Genomic DNA, 19,820 nt, shown 5'->3' with positions numbered 1-19,820 from the left:
TTTCCCTTTTTTAAAAAAGATTTCCTTTCTATTATCATGAACTTGACAAAATGCCAACAAAATGAACATTTTCCTATACAAAGAACGGAAAAAGAAGATTGCATATGGAGTTGTAAAGCTCCACTAGGTACAGCTTAGGAAGTTTTTGTGTACTTCAAATTTTAATTCATACCCACCAAATTGTCTTGAGCACCAATTTCCATGTACTTTCTGGGTCCAGACTGTCTTCTCACCTTGTTCCTATGTTTCACACTCAACCTTTTTCTTGTTTTTCTCAGGTTTGCCTTACTACTGTTGCTGTACCCTAGTAAATGCTTCAATCTTTTCTCCATGTAGCTCTTGTTGCTGCTTGCCTGATCTGATCTGCAGTAGGGCCATGTTCAGTGCAGACATTTCATTGCAACTCTCTCTTGGCTAAAACATGAGTTTCCAACTGTAGGTCCTAATTGGCAGATTTGCAAAACAAATGACACAAGTAAAAGCCACATTTGTTGCTCTTGAAGCACAGAGTATATCTAACAAATAGTGTTTGAGCAATTCTGTTTCCTCCTCCTCTTCATTGTTTTGATGCAAATGCAACACAACCTAATCTTCATTTGTTCTGAATCACTTGACTTTTACTTAAAAATTTTGGGTTTTTTCCATACTATAACCCTTAGAGGCAGGGTCTTAGCAGATTTAAGGAGTAAAGTCTTAACTAGCCTTTTTGGTACCTAGGGCTATCTGGGGAAGAAGAGAAGATAGTGTGTCCTGGGATAGTACTCTTGACTTCCTCTAAATTTTCCATCCTAGAGCAAAGCCCTGGCCACCCCAGTGTAGTTAAGGATCTGTCCAAGGACCTGGAGGCTCTCTCTGGCCAAATGCCATCAGAAGCCAAATTCCATTCTGCTGTCCTGGATTGCCATTTCTTGGGCCTTGGCACCTTTGTACTGCAGCTAAATTGGCACCTGTGGGCTAGTTCAAATACAAAACAAAAACAAAAACAAAAACAAGAACCAAGTCCTACTATGAAAGAAGATATTGGATTCCAGAATGCTAGCACCCAATCAGCAGCAATAAGCATTTAGTAAGCGTATACTATGTACCAGGCTCTATGCTGAGCCTTGAGGATATAAAGAAAGGGAAAAGATAGTCCCTGCCCTCAAGGAGCTCATATTCCAATGAGGAGACAACAAGCAAACAGTTAAGTTCCTAGAAGAGATAAATATATAAATACACATTCATACATATGAAAAGATGAGATTACTATCTTTTCATAGTATAGTGGTGAAAGAAAAAAGGTGATTGAAGGTCAGTTATATATAGTGATACACTATTAGGAAAAACTTAATTTTACCTCCATAAGAAAGCTTATCTACCAGGTAAAAGGCTGGTGGGAGGAAGCCACCCAAATATTGGGAAATTGAAGAGGAAAGGGATCCAGATGTCCCCAAAAATGCATGCCCAAAATTCTCTGCTATGGCAGCATAATGAATTTTCTCTTCCTTGGGTCTACTTCTGGGTTGCTCCTTCTGAATAAATTTGAAAACTAGGGTTCAGCAACAATAATACTGATCTCCATTGCTATCTCATACATGTAAAACTAAAAGGAAAAATAAATCACACCGCTTGGTTCCAGATTTGTGAATGTTTATTCAAATTGTCCCACCTTCCTGGGCTATGATTCCTCTGATCTCTCAGATCAGGCAGCACTCCAAGGAACCATGAGGATGCTTAAACATATTTCATTGGTTCCATGTTATCACCAATGTGGACTAGATTATTTTAATACTTCAATGTTTCCAGGGTCTGTGGTTGTGGCTCTTCATTACCTTAATGGACAATGTCATGAGTGGTCATAAAAAACAAATCACTACTATGTGGTTAAGCCATGATGACAGGCTTCTCCAAATTTAGCTAGAGTGATACTTGGATGACAAGCACACAGTCACTGTGTGCTGTACCATAAAAAGAAAAAAAAGAATAGAAAAAGAAGTCTTCTTAATCTCAGATCAGCAATGTCCCCCCAAAGCCAGCAAATACCATTAAATATATGACTGGAGAGGAAGTTGTATAGGGCAAAGTAAAAGGCACACAATTCTGATTCTTGAAGATTTATTCACTTTCAAAAGCCTGTTAATTAAGAAGCCTCATTAATCTCTACTCAGTAGGTGACTTTGCTTCCTGATTTGCTGAGGTCAAAGTCATCTGATATAAGTTCCCTCATTACTGCCCCCCCCATGGCTTTGTCCTTCCCATATTGTTGCTGAGTGAAGTGTAGGGTGTGTTCAGGAAAGACTAGTGCCTCTGGTGTGAGGGCTGCTGAGCCCTTTTCAAGGCTGCTTTCCATCTTTGGTGTCTATCTGCCGCCTAACTCTCACTTGTGGCTCCAAGAAGCTGTAGCATACACAGTGGCCACACCCTGGTAAACTGTTTCAGCAGATGGGCTAAACCAGTTTGAGGGTAACTGATGGACCTCAGACCCATTGGTGAGTTAGGGGGCTGTCTAACCCAAGCATATGAAGACATCCCCAGTGGAATAGGTGGATGTGAATTGTTTGTTCCAATAGACCATGAAGGCAGTGGAAACAGGCACGTTTGAATGCTTAGAGCTTGGTGAGACATTGAAGATGCCAAGGTCATCCACTGAATCCTGGGCCATTGCCTATCATCTTGACTTTTGTCTTGCCACTGGACTTTAATGACTCTGGAAGACAGAGTGAGGGTGAAGACTTTGTGCAACTCTGCCTCACTTAAATCTAACTTATGCATGAGTCAAAAGACATCACCCATACCATTTTACCATTTTTACCTACCTCAAAGTCCTGTGGTGATGAAGCAGCAGGTGCAGATACACTGGGAGCTATAGTCAGAACCCTGCACACAGGTAGCCTAAGTCATAAGGTCATCTTCTCACTGGACTAAAACAGCAGTGGGATTTGGCAGCCCCCTGGATGTCTGAGGAACTTTTTGGAAGTACTGTACTGCTCACCTCCTGGCATGAGAAAGGAGCTTAAAAAAAAGTGCCCTAAAAATTGTTTGCTTCACCCAACCTTGGTGTGCTTACCATGGCAGGTGGGGATCCTACCCTGCAGTTGAAACACACATGCAAAAAATGAAGACCTAGAGACCTTCATCATCAATGTGCTGAAAAATGACAAGCTTATAATTCTGGGTGACTTTAATGCCAGAGTAGGCACAGAATATCAAACACAGTAGGAATCCTTGGGAGGAATGGAGTCAGAAACATCAATAGCAATGGTTATTTACTACTGAAGACTTGTGCATCTCACGATCTTTTCATCACCAACACTGTCTTCCATATCTAAACAAAACAAAACTTCATGGATTCACCCTCACAGAAAACACTGGCATTTAATCTAGCACTTCTTAAACTCCATATGGGGTCATGAAAAATTTGGCAACAGTAAAAGGTTTCTGAAAGCTCAACAACTTAAAAAGTAATTAAACATCAAAGGCATAATGAATCTGAGGTATTTCTGGCAGCACTTGCCCATGTTGTATTGTGCAATTTCACTGTAGCCTTGGTTTTGAACACACAGCATGTGTACTTTGCACCGTGTATGCTCTCAGGTCATGCAACACCAATGAATGCTGCTGAAACTCAGAAAGGGATCATGAGTGGAAAAAGTTTAAGAAGCCCTGTAATAGACTATGTCATTGTAAGAAGAAGAGACAAGCAGGATGTGAGATTGATGAAGGCAATGTGCAGAATGCTGGACTGATCATAGACTCATCCTCTCCAAGGTAAACATTCTTATTCAACAATGTCAACAGATTAGAGTGATTCTCCTTGCATGAATAGTTTGTGGCTAACTTGGAGGGAGAGCTGAGCTAGCACACTGTTGGCAAAAGTGGAGCAGAAAAAGAGTACTGCATCTACTTATCTGGGTCAGAACACTTGCAAATATCAAGATTGGTTTGATGAGAATGATGGGGAAATTCAGAAGCTACTAAATGAAAAAAAAAACAAGAACTCCAAAAGGTTTACCAGCAGGATAGTTCCTTCATCTCTAAGAAAGCAGTGTTTAACTCCATCAAAAGTAAAGTGCAAGCAAAGCTTAGAGAGATGCAGGATTCTTGGCTCAGGAAGAAGACAGATGAAATTCAGTTTTATGCCAATATTAACAATCCAAAGCACTTTTATGATGCCTTGAAGGCTATTTATGGGCCAAAGACCTATGCTGCATCTCAACTACTCAGTGTTGATGGAGCCACACTGATTAGTGATAAGAACATAATCCTGGAAAGGTGGGCTGAACACTTCCATAGTGTTCTCAACAGTCATTAATCAATGCTGAAGCCACTGACCTTATACCTCAGGTTGAAGTCAATTCCTCTCTAGCCAAACTTTCAAATGAAGACCAGGTTTTGAATGCCATTAGGCTTCTCTCCTGTGGTGAAGCACCTGGTGCTGATTCTATTCCAGCTGAGATTTACAAGGTTTGTGTGTATGTGTGTGGGGGGGTCCACTGCTCATACAAAAGCTGACTGGAATCTTCTGGGCTATATGGAAAAGGGAGGTTATCTCTCAGGAGTTCAAGGATGCCTCCACTGTCCATCTCTACAAAGGTAAAGGAAATAGATTGTCCTGTGACAATCACACGGGGATATCTCAGTCATTGCTGGTAAGATTCCTGCCAAAGTCCTCCTGATCTTTCACCTGGAAGATGGCCATTTACCTGAGAGCCACTGTGGCTTCAGAAAGGGACTGGTTAATATAGTATTTGCTGCCTGACAACTCCAGAAGAAATGCCAGGAGCAGAACAGAGGTCTATACACAACATTTGTCAATCTGACCAAGGCCTTGGATACTGTCAGTTGTGAGGGTTTGTAGAAGATCATGGCAAAATTTGGTTGTCCAGAGAAGTGCATCAGTATTGTACACCAGTTTCCTGACAGTATGCTTGCCTGGATTACAGACAATGGACAATGCTCTCAAGCTTTCCCAGTCACCAATGGAATGAAGCAGGGCTGTGTGCTTGCTCCCATGCTTTTTAACATAATGTTTTTAGCAATGCTGTCGGATGTCTTCAAAGATGATGAAAATGGTATCAAGGTTGGCTACTGCACTAATGGTAAATTATTTAACTTGAAAAGGCTACAAACCAAGACTAAAATGGAAGAATTGGTGTGTGACTTCTTGTTCACAGATGATTACGTACTCAATGTAGCCTCTGGGGCTGAGATACAACTGAGTTTGGATCGATTCTCTGCTGTTTGTGCTAATTTTGGTCTTGGGTAATTCTAATTGTGGCACTGCCATATTTAAATTTTTTTCTTGTTGCTCATAATATTTTATCCTTGAGCTAGGGGTTTCAGAATTTGACTATAATATTCCTGTGAGTTTTCCTCTTAGGATCTCTTTCAGGTGGTGATCAGTGGATTTTTTCTATTTCTACTTTCCCCTCTTGTTCTAATGCTTCAGGACAATTTTCTTTAATTATTTCTTGTATTATTGTATCAAGATTCTTTTTTTGATCACAGCCTTCAGGTGGTCCGATTATTCTTATGTTTTCCCTTCTTGATCTGTTCTCTAAATCAGTTGTTTTTCTTCTGAGATGTTTCACATTCTCTTCTATTTTTTCATTCTTTATATTTTGTTTTATTATTTCTTGATCTCTTATAACTTTTCTGGCTTCCCCTTGCTCAATTCTGATTTTCAATTCCCTTAAAATTCTGGATTTCCTTTTTTTAATTGGTTGACTTTCTTTTCATAATCTTCTTGTTTTTCTTGGATTTTTTTTTTTGTTTTTTCTCAATCTCTCTCATTTGATTTTTAAAGTCCTTTTTAAGTTCTATGAATTCTTTGGTTCTATTGTTCCTTGTCAGCAGAGGTTCCCCAGATCTTCCCTGGCTCAGATGCCCAACACCCCTTACTGTCCAGTGGTAAAAGTTCCTGTGGCCTAGGCAGCCTCCCAATCCAGTTAACCCCAGGGCCTGCCGCTTGTTGTTTAAGCATACTTGAACCTAGCCTGGAGGTGTTTACTCGTTACAAGGACCAAACCTCATCTTGGGACTTTTCTTCAGATCTTCTCAAATTGTCTCAGTAGGACCCCTGTTCTGCCCCTACTCTTATTTATTTTTTCTGCTCAATATTTCCCCTGAGGTGCTATTTCATCTCTTTTGAGGGTGAAAATCTTGAGAGTTTGGAATTTTCTGACCTACTCTGCCATCTTCCCAGAATCCTCTCCCTAGAGACATCTCTACTCCAAATGTTCATATGGACTATTTGTGCCTGACTGGTAGAGCCTTCCCAGCTCATATTGATCTGATCAGCCATAGCTGGACACACTGTACCTTGCCCCAGACATAGTGCTGTCATTTTGGTCCTCTTCAAACATGAAGGACAGTAATCATTGTTGCTGAGCTCTAGTTTTCAAATTTATTCAGAAGGAGCAATCAAAATTAGACCCAAGAAAGAGAAAATTCATAACCCTGCCATAGCAGAGAATTTTGGGGATGCATTTTTGGAGACATTGGGTCCCTTTGCTCTTTAACTTCTCAATATTTGGGTGGTCTCCCCCCCCACCATTTACCTGGTGGACTAAGCTGGGACTTGAGGGAAGCTGAGGAAGCCAGGGGATAGAGATGAGGAGGGAGAGTGTTCCAGGCATGGGGGACAGCCAGGGAAAATGCCCCCAGGGTTGGGAGATGGAGTGTCGCATGAGAGGAATAGCCAGGAGGCCAGTGTCACTAAACTGCAGAGTACATGGGGTACAGTAAAGTGTTAAAAGACCTGGAAGGAGAGGAAGGGTATGAAAGACTTTGACCACTAAACAGAGGATTTCATATTTGATTCTAAATGTGGTAAGAGATCCACTGGAGTTTATTAAATAGGGAGTAATATAATTAGATCTGCTCTTTAGGAAAATTATTTTGAATGGAGAATGGACTGGAGTAGGGACAGACTTGAGGCAGGCAGACCCCCCACCCCCCAGCAGCTATTGTGAAAGTCCAGGTATGGGGTGATGAGGGCTTGCACGAGGTGGGTGGCAGTGTCAGAGGAAAGAAGGGGACATATTCAGGAGATATCATGAAGGTAAAAATAGACAAGATTTGGCAACTGCTTGAATATAGGGGTGGTGAGAGAGGGTTCAAGGATTTTGGTTTTGGGCACATTGAGTTTAAGATATCTTTTTCTTTACTCCTGTCTCACATGAAGAGGTAGTCCTTATCCTTGCCAAGTAAATGCCTTTACATGTATCCTTGATCCCAACCAATCTTTTCCATCAGATTGCCTCCCCCACTCTCTCTCTAATCTATAATTTCTCCCTGTCCACTGCCACCTTCTTTGCTGCCTAAAAATATGACCATATGTCTCCTATCCTTAAAACAACCCCTACTTGATCTGACAATTCCTGGTAGCTATTATCCTATAACCTCTTTTTCCTGGTTAAACTCCCTGAGGAAACACCATCTACATTCAATGCATTCACTTTCTTTCACTCAATTCTAAACCCTCTCCAGAATGGCTTCTGACCTTATCATTCCACTGAAACTATTGTCTCCAAAGTTTCCAGTGATCTCTTAGTTGCCAAATCCAGTGGCCTTTTCTCAATGCTCATTCTCCTTGACCTCAACAACCTTGGACACTGTGGACCACTCTCTTCACCTGCCATGCTACTTCACAGTCTCCTTTGGTAGATCCTCACCCAGACCATGCCCTCTAACTGTAGGTATCCCCCCGGGTTCAGTCCTGGGCCCTCTTCTCTTCTACCTCTAGACTACTTCACTTGGTGATCTTATTAGTTCCTGTGGATTTAATGACCATCTTCCATGCTGAAGATCCTCAAATTTATTTGTCTAGTTCTACTCTCTTTCTGCTGACCTCCAGTCTCACATTTCCAAATGCCTATCAGACATCTGGAACGTCCCTTAAACTTAATATGGAATGCTTTAAACTTAATATGTCCAAAACAGAATTCATTATCATTTCCCCTAAACTCTCCCCCTTCTAAATTTCCCCATTACTGGTGAGGGCACCAGCATTCTCCCAGTCACTCAGATTCACAATCTCAGTGTCATCCTTGATTACTCACACTTACCCAACATAACCAATATATTGCCAAAACTTGTCATTTCTAACTTCACAACATTTCTGGAATATATCCCTTTCTCTCCATTTACATGGTTGTCACCATGGTACAGGCAGTTATCCTCTCACATTTGGAATATTGCAACAGCCTCCTGGTTGGTCTCCTTCTCTCAGGTCTTGCTCTACTTTGATCCATTCCCCACTTAGCCACCAAAGTGATTTTCCTAAAGTCTGACCATGTCACTCCCTACTCAATAAACTCCAGTGGTTCTCTATTATTTCTAGGATCAAATATAAAATGCTCTGTTTGGCATTTAAAGCCCTTTACAACCTCACCTCTTTCTTCCTTTCCAATCTTGGACTCCCACTCTACACTTGACTCCCCTCCACAAATGTGTGGAGTTCCAGCTACACTGGACTTCTGGCTATTTCTCAAACATAACTCTCCATTTCCTGACTCTGTGCCTTTTCATTGGCTGTCCTTCAAGTTAGGAGGAAGAGGGGAAGGTTTGGGGGAAAGATAGTGAGTTAAGTTTCGGATATTTTGAGCTTAAGATGTTTATGAGACATCTTGTTTTTGATGCCCAATAGGCAGTTGGAGCAGTTGGGCAGCAAGATGGTGCTGCAGTGGATAGAGCACTGGGCCTGCAGTAAGGAAGACTCATCTTCCTGAGTTTAAATTTGGCCTCAGACATTTACTAGTTGTGTGACCCTGGGCAAGTCACTTAACCCTGTTTGCTTCAGTTTCCTCATCTGTAAAATGAGCTGGAGAAGGAAATGTCAAACCACTCCAGTATATCTGCCAAGAAAACCCCAAATGGGATCACAGAGAGCTAGACAATGACTGAAAAATGACTTAACAACAACAGGCAGTTGGAGATGCAAAACTGGAGGCCAGGAGAAAGATTAGAAATGCATAAGTAAGTCTTAGAGTCATCAGCATAGAGATGATAATTAAATCCATGAGAGTTGATGAGATTACCAAGTGAAATAATTTTGAGGGAGAGAAGTAAAAAGCCCAAGACAGAGGCCTGAGGATCACTCATTCAAAAGCTGCAGCCACAATTAGAGTGAAGAAATAATAACAACAAACCTTCAAATAAATTGCTTCTAATGTTACTTCGAAATTCAAAGGCATCACAAATGAGAATTAGTCTAGGCACAGAAGATCCATGAAAAACATGGAAAGGCAGATCAGGTTTGCCCTCCCCTTATCTCTGACACTCACTACAAGGCCAAAATTTTTTCCAGATTTCCTCTCCCTCACTCCTCTAATGTCCTTCTAGGGCCCAGGGTTTCTAAGTCAGTCCTGTCTTCCCCAGGCAGTGAGTGCCCTATGCTCCACTTTCTCTTCCCTTTTCCCCACTGAATCTATCTCTCATTCTCTCAAGGAGAAGCTCTTAGCCAGCTGCCATGTCTGAACAGCTCTGAGAATCAAATTCACATTGAGCTTAATAGCTAAGGCTTCTGGCGTTACCTCTCCTAGAGAGTATTTACATTTTAAAAAGAATCAGTTCAGGACTTCTGTCCAAAATGGTAGTGTTCAAGGTTCTATCCAAGTCAATCTCCTGTGAGAAATACCTAAAGAATGATGAACAAAATATTTAACAAAACCACTGAGCTCTAAAATCCAGTCATATGGATTAGGCTCAAAGTCAACTTGAGCTTTTGTCCCAGCTGACCATAAGACAGAGTGAGGCTAGCATGATCTCCTGGACCCTGGGGGCCATTCTAGAAGACAGCTGAAGCTCCTGACTGTGGAAGTGAGCAGAGCCTTATCCCAGTTCCAAGTCCCAGAACAGCACTGCAGAGAGGGACAGAGTTTGACTCCATGCAGCTTCCCAGTCATGGACAGAAGAGGGAACTAGTACACATCCACCTCATCCCAAGTCACAGCTGAGCAAAAGCATCTAGACTTCTGCAGAGGTAGGAATTTAGCCCCCTCACAGCATTGTCCTACTCCAAGTCTACAGTGACAAGACTACAAGAACTGGGCCTAAACACTTAATCCAAGATTGTGATAGAGGGTAGACCCTTGTCCTGGCAACACGTTCCAATCAAAGAATTAAGGCTGAGGACATGAATAAACAGAAGTCCTAATATAATGAAGAAATACTATGGGTTAAGAGAATTTCAAGATAAAATTACAGGAGAAGGAAATGAATCTTCAAAAATGACAAACAGAATTTGTTGTGTGAATTTTCTTTAGGTCATCCACTAGCTAGTCATTGCCAATAAGCCAGCATGAATCAGAGACAGATTTTATGCAGTTTATTCACTCAGAGAATTGTTCCCACTACCAGCAGGTGGTGGGAATACGTGTCGATCACAACTTGGCTAGTAGTATTTGTACATTTCATGAGGGAGAGAAAAGAAGATGGCCACTCAGTATAGTGCAGTTGGTTAGTTTTAAAAAGTGTGCTTCTTTTTTTTTTTTTTTTTTTTGGCTAGGCAATGGGGTTAAGTGACTTGCCCAGGGTCACACAGCTAATAAATGTTATGTGTCTAAGGCTGGATTTGAACTCAGGTCCTTCTGAATCTAGGGCCAGTGCTCTATCCACTGTGCCACCTAGCTGCCCAAAAAAGTATGCTTCTTAAGGAAAATGTCTATCATTAGCTATAAAAGATTGAGAAGGGATATGTCCTTATTAGTATATCTAGTTGCATTAAATCTAAAGTAAATATACCTTACCTGTCAGACTAGGTAAAGGAGGGGAACACTCCTTAGGCTGTTGAAGTCTTCCTTTTTTAAGCAGTTAAGTCTTTTTGTACCAACTGAGGGAGCAAAGAAGACACTGAAGGGAACCAGCTGGTATAGCTGGTTCTGCAGTTCAGGCAGTGGTCATACACAGCAGAATGGTGAACACAGAACAAAATGGAATCAATCACGTCCTTCCCAAAATCCATTTTCAATAATCCCTCCTTTATTCCTAGATAAAACCATTATCTTGGGCCATCTAAACTAAGTGTAAGATTCACAGTACAGTAAGTCAGGTTTTTGTACAACGAAATAGGCAACTTAGGCCAAAGAAGATTATAGTGGTTATGAAAAAAAATAAGTGGCTAATAAATCATACAAAATTCATTATCTTAAAAATGAAGTATCGAACATCAACCAACAAAATCAATGATACTACAGTAAATCTGAGAAGGAATAAGAAAAGAAAAAGAAATAGTTTGAACAAAACTTCTTAGTGAGATTGAAGGTCATAATTTTTAAAAACTCAAGAGACTAAGAGACAACAGACAATAAACATAACTCTATTGGGATGAAAAGGAACAGAGAATGCATAGATGTCCATTTAGAAATTAAGTTTATTCTTCTGTTGTCTTGGGTTTAGCTGTCTATTTCATAAAGTCATCTGCTTCTGGGAAACATTTTTCCCACGGAAATTCTGTAACAAAGGGGTCTGTGGACTACTGTCCACAAACAGTCCAGCTTGAACTACTTAAACTCACAGACATGCATTCCTAAATCAACATCTTGTTGTCTTTAACTGGGCTGTTAATTGTTAATAGTACCCAGAATGGGCCTTTTTATCTTAGGTCTTGGACAGATTCACAGAGTTGTTTCTTCCAGTAGATCCATTTGCCAGGTTCTAAGCTATCTGTAGAGGTTCCCTTAGAAAACACTATTCAAACCTGCTAGTAATAAGTCTTAATACAATTTAGTAAAGCCTGAAAAAATCTAACTACATTGGCCTTCCAATAATTAGTTCATGTGGTGAAAGCCAGTGTAAGTCTTATGGAATTAACGTTATGAACCTCAGGGCTACAGGAAGAACATCAGAGTGGGTCACTCATAACTCATTTGAAAGTTTGGAGAGTTTTTAATATTCATGTGCTATTTGTTCTTTCTACCTTGCCTGAATATTGTATGTGGTCTACAATTTACGAGTTAAAAAGAATCTTGAAAAGGATCCTTGAGGACTTGACTGAGCCCTTCTATACATAAAACCCTTAATCCAATTTGAAACTTTATAAATAGTTATTAAAAAGTAATCAAAACTCATTTAGGAGGCCATTTGGTGGATTCTGTGGATTTTTAAATGGACCTGAAGGAAGTTGATTACTTTGCTATACCTTTTTCAGTCTTGTTCTCTATTACTTACTGGATCAATTTAAAAATACATCATCTAGGACCATCAAGTTTACTTGCTCTTTTGTCATTGTTTTCAAGAGAAACCAATCACATATATCTTAGTTCTCAAATAGAAACAGTTTAATATTATTGCTTTTCTTAAAGTAAAGATGACTACTTTTTTAAAAATGAAAACTTTTACATCTTTATCACACTTGTCATATAACCCTTTTGAGAATCTGTTATCCTCATTCAGAAAGAATGTGATGCTATAAGAATGTAATCTTATATATGAATATACAACTATTAAATCAATGAGCAAGGACATGGCACTTCTAAGAACTGATTTGTGCTAGCTGCCCAGGTTAGGAAATAGAAACAAATAGTAGCCACAAATTCAGAATAGGAAAACCAAAAACAAAGTACTTCATGGCTGCATCCCTTTAGAGTATCTCAGAGATGCTTTGATGATTGGGACACTCTCCACTCTCCATCGTCATCTCTGCTTGGTTTGAACTCCAGGGAACATGATGTCCCTCCCAGGAGAAGCAGATCACCTGAAATCTCATCACCTGTTTAACTCAGCTTTGGCTACTCCATACCTTCCCCACTCCCTCAGCCCCCTCTCCCCTCTGATCAGAGGCTGGAGGGCCAAGTACAAAACTCTTCCCAACGCTTTCCTTTAAAGGACTGGGATCTGAGCTTTCCCACTAACTCTCCACTTTCCATCTATAGCTCTGCTTGGTTTTAACTACACGGAACAAGATACCCCTGGTGTTCCCCATCCCCTCTTCTTCACCTTCTCCTTCCAGCTTTCTTTTATGTGTCATCTTCCCCAAGAATGTAAGCTCCTTGAGGGCAGGGACTGTCTTTCTTTTTCCTATTGGAATTCCCAGCACTTAGCATAGTGTCTGCCACACAGTAGGTGCTTAATAGATATTTATTGAATTTAATAAAATTTATTAGAAAACATTTGCAAGTTCTCCTGCTATGACTGAAAAAAAATTTGCTATGAAAGGAAGAAGGAAGGAGGTGATTGTAACAATATGAAGATTGCTCCCTCAGTCCTAAGCCTAAAGGCACAGACTCACCTACCATAGGTATAACAGGATAAAACCCCCTTAGCTATGTTTGAATTCAGGTAAAAAATCATAGATAACTTTTTGGAAGAGCCAATCACACAACAAAGTTCTATGTTATTCAGAGAGTATCATAGCCAGGCTTTGGATCAAACAAGTGGGAAACTTTCCTGTTCAGAAAGAAAATAGCACAGTGCAGAAACTGAGTCAAGAGGCTCCTGCCATTACCTTCATAAGGCCAACTTCTCCACCTTCCCAGTCATCTACATCCACCTGTAGTATTTCTCAGCTCACACTCCCTTTGAATAGCTTACAGTACTGGCTTAACAAGAATTCAAACAGTTATACCTTAATTCAAAACTCAGAGCAAATCAAATTACAGTCCTAAGAGATTTCACGTAACATGGCAAGTTTCACTATTTGCGGCTTAGGGGAGGGTAGAGTTGTTTTTCTTGTTGTTGCAATAACATCCAGTTAAAAATAAGTTAACAATTTTAAAATAAAATTATTCTCACTGCTCATCAAGTATATTCAAGATCTTTCTTAAAAAACAACTTTCATATATATATATATAATCACATTAAGAAAATTAATATATAATAGTTCATTCAAAATTTAGAAGGAAATTGGCTTCTGTTAGCTTGACTATCTCAAGATATCACATATTAACCCCTGAGGCAAAAAGAAATAATTTTTAAAAAATCCTAGAGTCTATTGATTCTAAGTTGACTCAAAGATGTAAATCCAATATGTACTCTTCTAGGTATAATTTTATCTAGTTTTTTTTTCAAAAATTTCATAATTTGTAGTCAGATAAACCATAAAAATCCCTTTCACACTATAAGCAAATTTGTAAACCATCCTCCACTTTGACTGGGTGTTTGTGACAGAGGAGGGGATCTTAGTTCCTCAGTAAACTAATTTACTATCTTAGAATTTACAAGGCTCTCACTAGTCACATACATTCTTACAGGAGACTATGGGGTGTTCAAGGAGGACTAGCACTTCTTGTATGAGGACTTACCAAGGACTTTTTCAGGGCTGCTCTTCCACCTTTGTGTCTACTTGGCACTCAACTCTCACCTGTGGCTCCAAAAAACTGTAAACCACCTCAGCTGACAGGCTAACCCAGGTTGAGGGTAACTGAGAGGCCTCAAACCCATTGATGAATTGGGAAGGTGTCTACCCCAAGCATGTAAAGACTTCCCCCAGTGAAATGGGTGGATGAGAACAATTTGTTCCCAACACCATGAAGGTGGCTGAAGCAGGCAGGTACTGTGGAGACCTTGGTCAGATATCAAAGACGCCAAGGTCATCCACAGCACCCCAAGCCATTGCCAGTTGTCTTGACTTCTGTCTTGCCATTGGACTTTGGTGACTTCTGGAAGAGGGAGTGAGGCTGATGACTTTGTGCAAGTTTGCCTCACTTAAATCCAATTTGCCCACAAGTCAAGACATCACCCCATGATGTCATTGGTCCTCTCTAAACCAAAGGCCAAACAACAACATTCTTACAGCTCCTTCTCTCGCAGCGCTGTTAAGATTTCATGACCTTGCCAAGGTTGAATACCCAGAGGACCTGCCAAATCCCCAAAGAACTTCATAGATAATGAAAATTTACAAAGTCTTTTGGACTTTACCCAAACATTAAATAATTATCATTCTTATTCATGTTAAAGCAAAATAAACCAATTAAATACTTAAGAATTTTTTAAACATAAAGACAAAACTCCTAAATAAATGATAGCTCAAATTCATAATTTCACAGCATTCAGATCAAAAGAGGAGCTAATCTCCTAACGATACAAATGCAGTACACTCCAGGTATCATTTCTCAAACGAATAGTTTTTCTTATATGATAGTTTCTCCAAATCACAATGCAAAAAAGAGCATAATATTAATATAAAACAGTATTATGGACTTAGAACAAGAAACTTATTACCAATCTAACAGTCCAAATGAATATATTTTTGAAGAATCTTACATAGAAAAATCATCTTAGTCATCAATCAATTTTGGCATTCCATACTAAGTAGCATTGAGAGACCAGAATGTAATTACAAAGGTAGCATTCACAGTTATGGTTCAGAGCACAGATCAACCATGCTGTGAATACTAATTCTCCCTAATTAATTGATCAAAACCCAATATAAAGCAAAATCTTGAATTGCTCAATTTTAAATTTTGCGACATAATTCCAGCTACTTTTCTACATCAACAAGAACATCCAAATAGGTGAAATCATGAGAAATTTCAAAACTAACTTTAACCACCTGAGGAGGAAACAAACACTTCTCCAAATAAAATCCCCATTTTGATAGGCCTGGAAATGTTCCTCTTATCTTATCCAAGTGAGATATGATGACTTACAATTTTTAGCAATATTTGGTTAAATCTTTGGCTTTTCTTTTGACCTATGCTGGACATTTTGATAGCTGGCAAACATGAGGACCTTGTATTATTCCAACTTGAGTAAAAACCGATCACCAATACTATATTCCTGTTCTTCAGGAAACCCAAACTTTTGCCTTCTTATTGAGTTTCACATGCACATGGGCTCCAATTTTCATTTCACTTTCTTTCTTCCTATAGACTTTTATTAAAGCCCTACAAACTTCAAAAGTGAATCTCTCTTTCCACACTCTGATTTGATCCTTCATTTCTTTCTCAATCCCTCACATTTTTATTCCCCAATCATATCCCAGTCCAGCTACAGAACTAGCTTTCTTTATTCTACTAAATCTCTCCTTTGCAAATTAGCGCAAACTTCAAAACCAATTAATTGTAAAACCTTTATTTTCCCTGATCCTGAAATGTCAAAGTTTACAGATAGTTCCTCACTTTGCCAGGTAAAACTTTCCTGATTGAGATCTTGCAAATGTAGTCTATTGTAATTCCTTTTAGGTGACTTTGCTTCTAATCTACCTAGGCAATAAAATTCTACTAAATCATACACAAAAGAACACAGTGGAGGCAGCTAGGTGGTGCAGTGGATATCAGGAGGACCTGATTTTAAATCCAGTCTCAGACACTTACTAGCTGTGTGACCCCAGGCAAGTCCAAATTGCCTCAAAAAACAAAACAAAACAAAAAAAAATTGGTGGCAGAAAACTGTGCTTATTCCCAAATTATTTGCATTCTGATTTAAACAAATCTCCTTCCTTCCAAGTTGGACAGAAGAATTAATAATTGAACTAAATGGTTCTAAGCACCAGAAAAATTTGGAAACTGCAGACTGCAAAACCATTTTTTTCTTGATTTTCTCTGGCTTTGGAATCACTGGAGATAAAACTTTTAAACCAGCTTCAGTTCTATTTATTCTCTGATCAGTGAAATTGCCTTCTTCCCTCACCCTAAAATAATAAATCTGTCACTCTCTGGGGAAGGAAGAGTAATAGAGAAGTGTGATATTTGTACATTTCATAAAGTTTCAATTTTTAAAAGTTTTAGGGGGTTGCAATCCCCAAAACCCAGTATGATATTTTTCAGCACTTATAATTATACACAAACCACATTTTCACCATAATTTGGAAATGCACAGTAAACAAATTACATTTTAGTCACAAATTTAGTCTCTAGTTTATAATGCCACACATTTCAGCCATTTAGATAGACAAAGCTTAACAAATGCAGACTTGGATACACTAGCCCTTCTTGGGATTTTTCCCCCTAATTAACCACAATGTGCCCAAATGGGCTATGTTTCAGAACTGGATGACCAGATCTCATAATGACCACCAACCACTCCAAACAATGTTTGAGGTTTCTGTCAGGCTTCTGTCATTATGTAAAAGGGTTGCCACTGACTACTCAAATTTTACTCCAGAGTTATGAACATTATCTCTGCTTTGTAACAGACTGAACCGGGAATTTGGATAGGAAGAGTAGCCGAGACACTCAATAAACACAAATGACAATCAGACAACAGTACAAAAATACACAAAGCACTAACTTGTCTCTATAAATCTCACAATTTAGAACACAAAGATTCTAGACTGCAACTATCAGCACTTCTTCCTCTCTAGAAGTTTCTGAATTGGTGAGGTCACCAGATGCGAACTAGAATGTTCTTGGAGATGGGGATTTGAGGTCTGGGCTAGTCAGTCCCATCTGGGTCACTAAAATAGTTGGGTAAATTTTCTTTAGGTCATCAAATAGCCACTGCCAATAAGCCAGCATGAAACCGAGACATATTTTACTGCAGTTTATTCACTCAGAGTGTGACACACCCCACCAGCAGCTGGAAATGTGTCCATCACAATTTGGCTATACATTACATGAAACAAAGAAGAAAAGATGGCTGCTCACCATAGTACAGCCGGTTATTTTTTTAAGTGTCTTCATTAAGGAAGATGGATATCAGTTACAGGAGATTGAGAAGGGATGTGACCTTGTTAGTATAGCTAGTTGCACCAAATTTAAAAAAAATACACATCACCTGCCAGACTAGATAAAAGAAGAGAACATTCCGTAGGCTGTTGAGGCCTTACTTTTTCTTTCTTTTTGTACCAATTAGGGGAGCAAAGAAGACACTGAAGGGAACCAGTTGTTGCAGCTGATCCTGAAGTTCAGGCAGGGGTCATAAACAGCAAAATGGTGAATACAAAACAAAATGGAGTCAGTCCTGTCTTCCCAAAAATCCACTTTCAACAAGCCCCAGAAAAAATCGAGTGGCCACAAGGACTCCAAAAAATGAATGGAAGAAATGAATGAAAAACTGAAATAAGAGACATAGAATTAAATTAGAGCACTTGGAAAGAAAGTATACAGCTTAGAACAGAAGATAAAAAACTTTATCAAAATAGTGAGTATCCTGAAAAACAGAATGATATAAACAGAATTCAATAGTTTCATAATACAATAACAAAAAGAGACCAAAATCTGAAAAATGAGACCAAAGACTGAACAATTAGAAGAATATATGATACTATTATATATGTATATATAATATGGTTCTATATATACACATATACATATTACATAATACTATCAATACCTAACCTGGAAAATGAATATAGGAGAAATAATTTAAAAATCATTGGACTCTCTGAAAACCATGACTGAACAAAAAAACAAACATATTAAAAAAAAGAAAATTGCCTAGAACTAGAGACACAAAGTGAGAATACTTTCAAATATGCCCAATGTGCTACAAATGTGCTGTTTTTCTTGACTATTCTTATTTATTTTGAAGGGGATCTTCTATGGGGGTTGAGGGGATGAGTCTGTGACTAGTGACAGACAAGCTAAAAAAATCAATAAAACAAAAATACACAGAATAAAACAAAGGAATTTCAAAAAATATACAGGGGAATATTGTTACAAACTTGTTAAATATCACACGCACCTTCAAAAAATTATGTAATAGAAATTTTTACCTCTATTATATACAGCTAAGTGGCATTGTGGATAGAATCAAGAAGACCTGAATTCAAACTCAGCCTCAGATACTTACTAGCTATGTGACTATGGGCCTGCCTCTATTTCCTCATCTGTAAAAATAAAAGTAATAACAGCACCTATTTCCTAGGGTTGTTGGGAGGATAAAATAATACTTGTAAAGTGCTTGCAAACCTTAAAGTGCTATAAAAATGCTATACACATACACACACACACACATACATATATACATATGTTGTATACATATAAAAACAGATATATGTATGTATATGTATGTATATTTGTGGGATGTGTGTGTGCGCATGTGTGTGTGCGTGCGTGCGTGCGTGTGTGTGTGTGTGTGTGTGTGTGTGTGCCTGTGTAATCTTGGGGTTTTTTTTTTGGTTCCTCTTTGTATATTGAAATATTTATTCATGTTAATTGAAATCCTAATGATAATTTTTTAAAAAAAAAAAGAATCAGTTCATAGATCTTAGAATTAGAAGGGACTTTAGAGGTCATCTAGTTGAACCTTTTAGTTTCCTCTTCTCTATCATGATACAGAAAACTCTTCATCCTGGAAGATCACTTCAGCCTGAAACCCATACCTCAGAAGTACCCTGCAGCTCCTCCTAGAGGGTTTCTCCTAGAGCCTTCATTTAAGGAGCGTGCCCAAACCAGCCATCTCTTCAATTTTCACAAGGCTGTACTCTGGACTTCATCATGACCCTGAGACTTGTACCTTCCCTTGTCCACCTCCACTCCTACCTTTTCAGCTTCTTATTATGTGTTCATTTCCCCTATTAAAATGTAAGCTCCTTGAGAGAAGGGACTGTCCTTTTTTTTTTACTTGTATTTGTATTCCCAATACAAATGTGTCTTACACATAGTAAGTGCTTAATAAATGCTTGCCTGATTAACTGACTGACTTTAAATTTTAATGTAGTAAGGTGGGGTGTGTGGCTCACAGGAAGGCAGGAATAGATACATCTCTAGCATCTCCTCTCCCCACCCTTCTCCAAGGGAGACTTCAATTTCTGCCAGGAGAGGAAACAGGAAGTTGGGGCCAGAGGCTGTCCACTACTCGGCTCTTCCCAGAGAGAAGGGGTTCTGGGCTAGAATCATATCTTCTCCCTTAAATATTACAGGGGATATAATTTTTAGGTTCAAGCCAAACTTCTGATCATTATTTATTAATAGAAAAAAGGAGACTCCACATTTTATATCCAAGGCTCGACTCCT

At 39.1% G+C, this 19,820-nt stretch overlaps 1 protein-coding gene across 3 annotated transcripts in view; it reads left to right on the top strand.

Moving 5' to 3' along the window:
• The window catches only part of FAAH2 (fatty acid amide hydrolase 2), a 56,716-nt gene extending 37,315 nt beyond the window's left edge, over window positions 1-19,401 (top strand). Inside the window, exon 11 of one of the 3 annotated variants that reach the window (XM_027877571.1) lies at window positions 19,143-19,401. In XM_027877571.1, the coding sequence (XP_027733372.1) occupies window positions 19,143-19,305 (163 nt within the window). In that variant the 3' untranslated portion in view covers window positions 19,306-19,401. Of the gene's footprint in view, window positions 1-2,549; window positions 2,635-17,715; window positions 18,062-19,142 lie in introns of those variants that run through there. The other 2 variants (XM_027877588.1, XM_027877593.1) reach the window with 2 other exon arrangements.
• The last annotated feature ends 419 nt before the right edge of the window (window positions 19,402-19,820 follow it).

Source organism: Vombatus ursinus, unplaced genomic scaffold, assembly GCF_900497805.2.
Source record: "Vombatus ursinus unplaced genomic scaffold, bare-nosed wombat genome assembly UNPS02004276.1, whole genome shotgun sequence".
NCBI classification, from domain to species: Eukaryota; Metazoa; Chordata; class Mammalia; order Diprotodontia; family Vombatidae; genus Vombatus; species Vombatus ursinus.
This window is presented reverse-complemented; position numbering and strand designations above follow the sequence as displayed.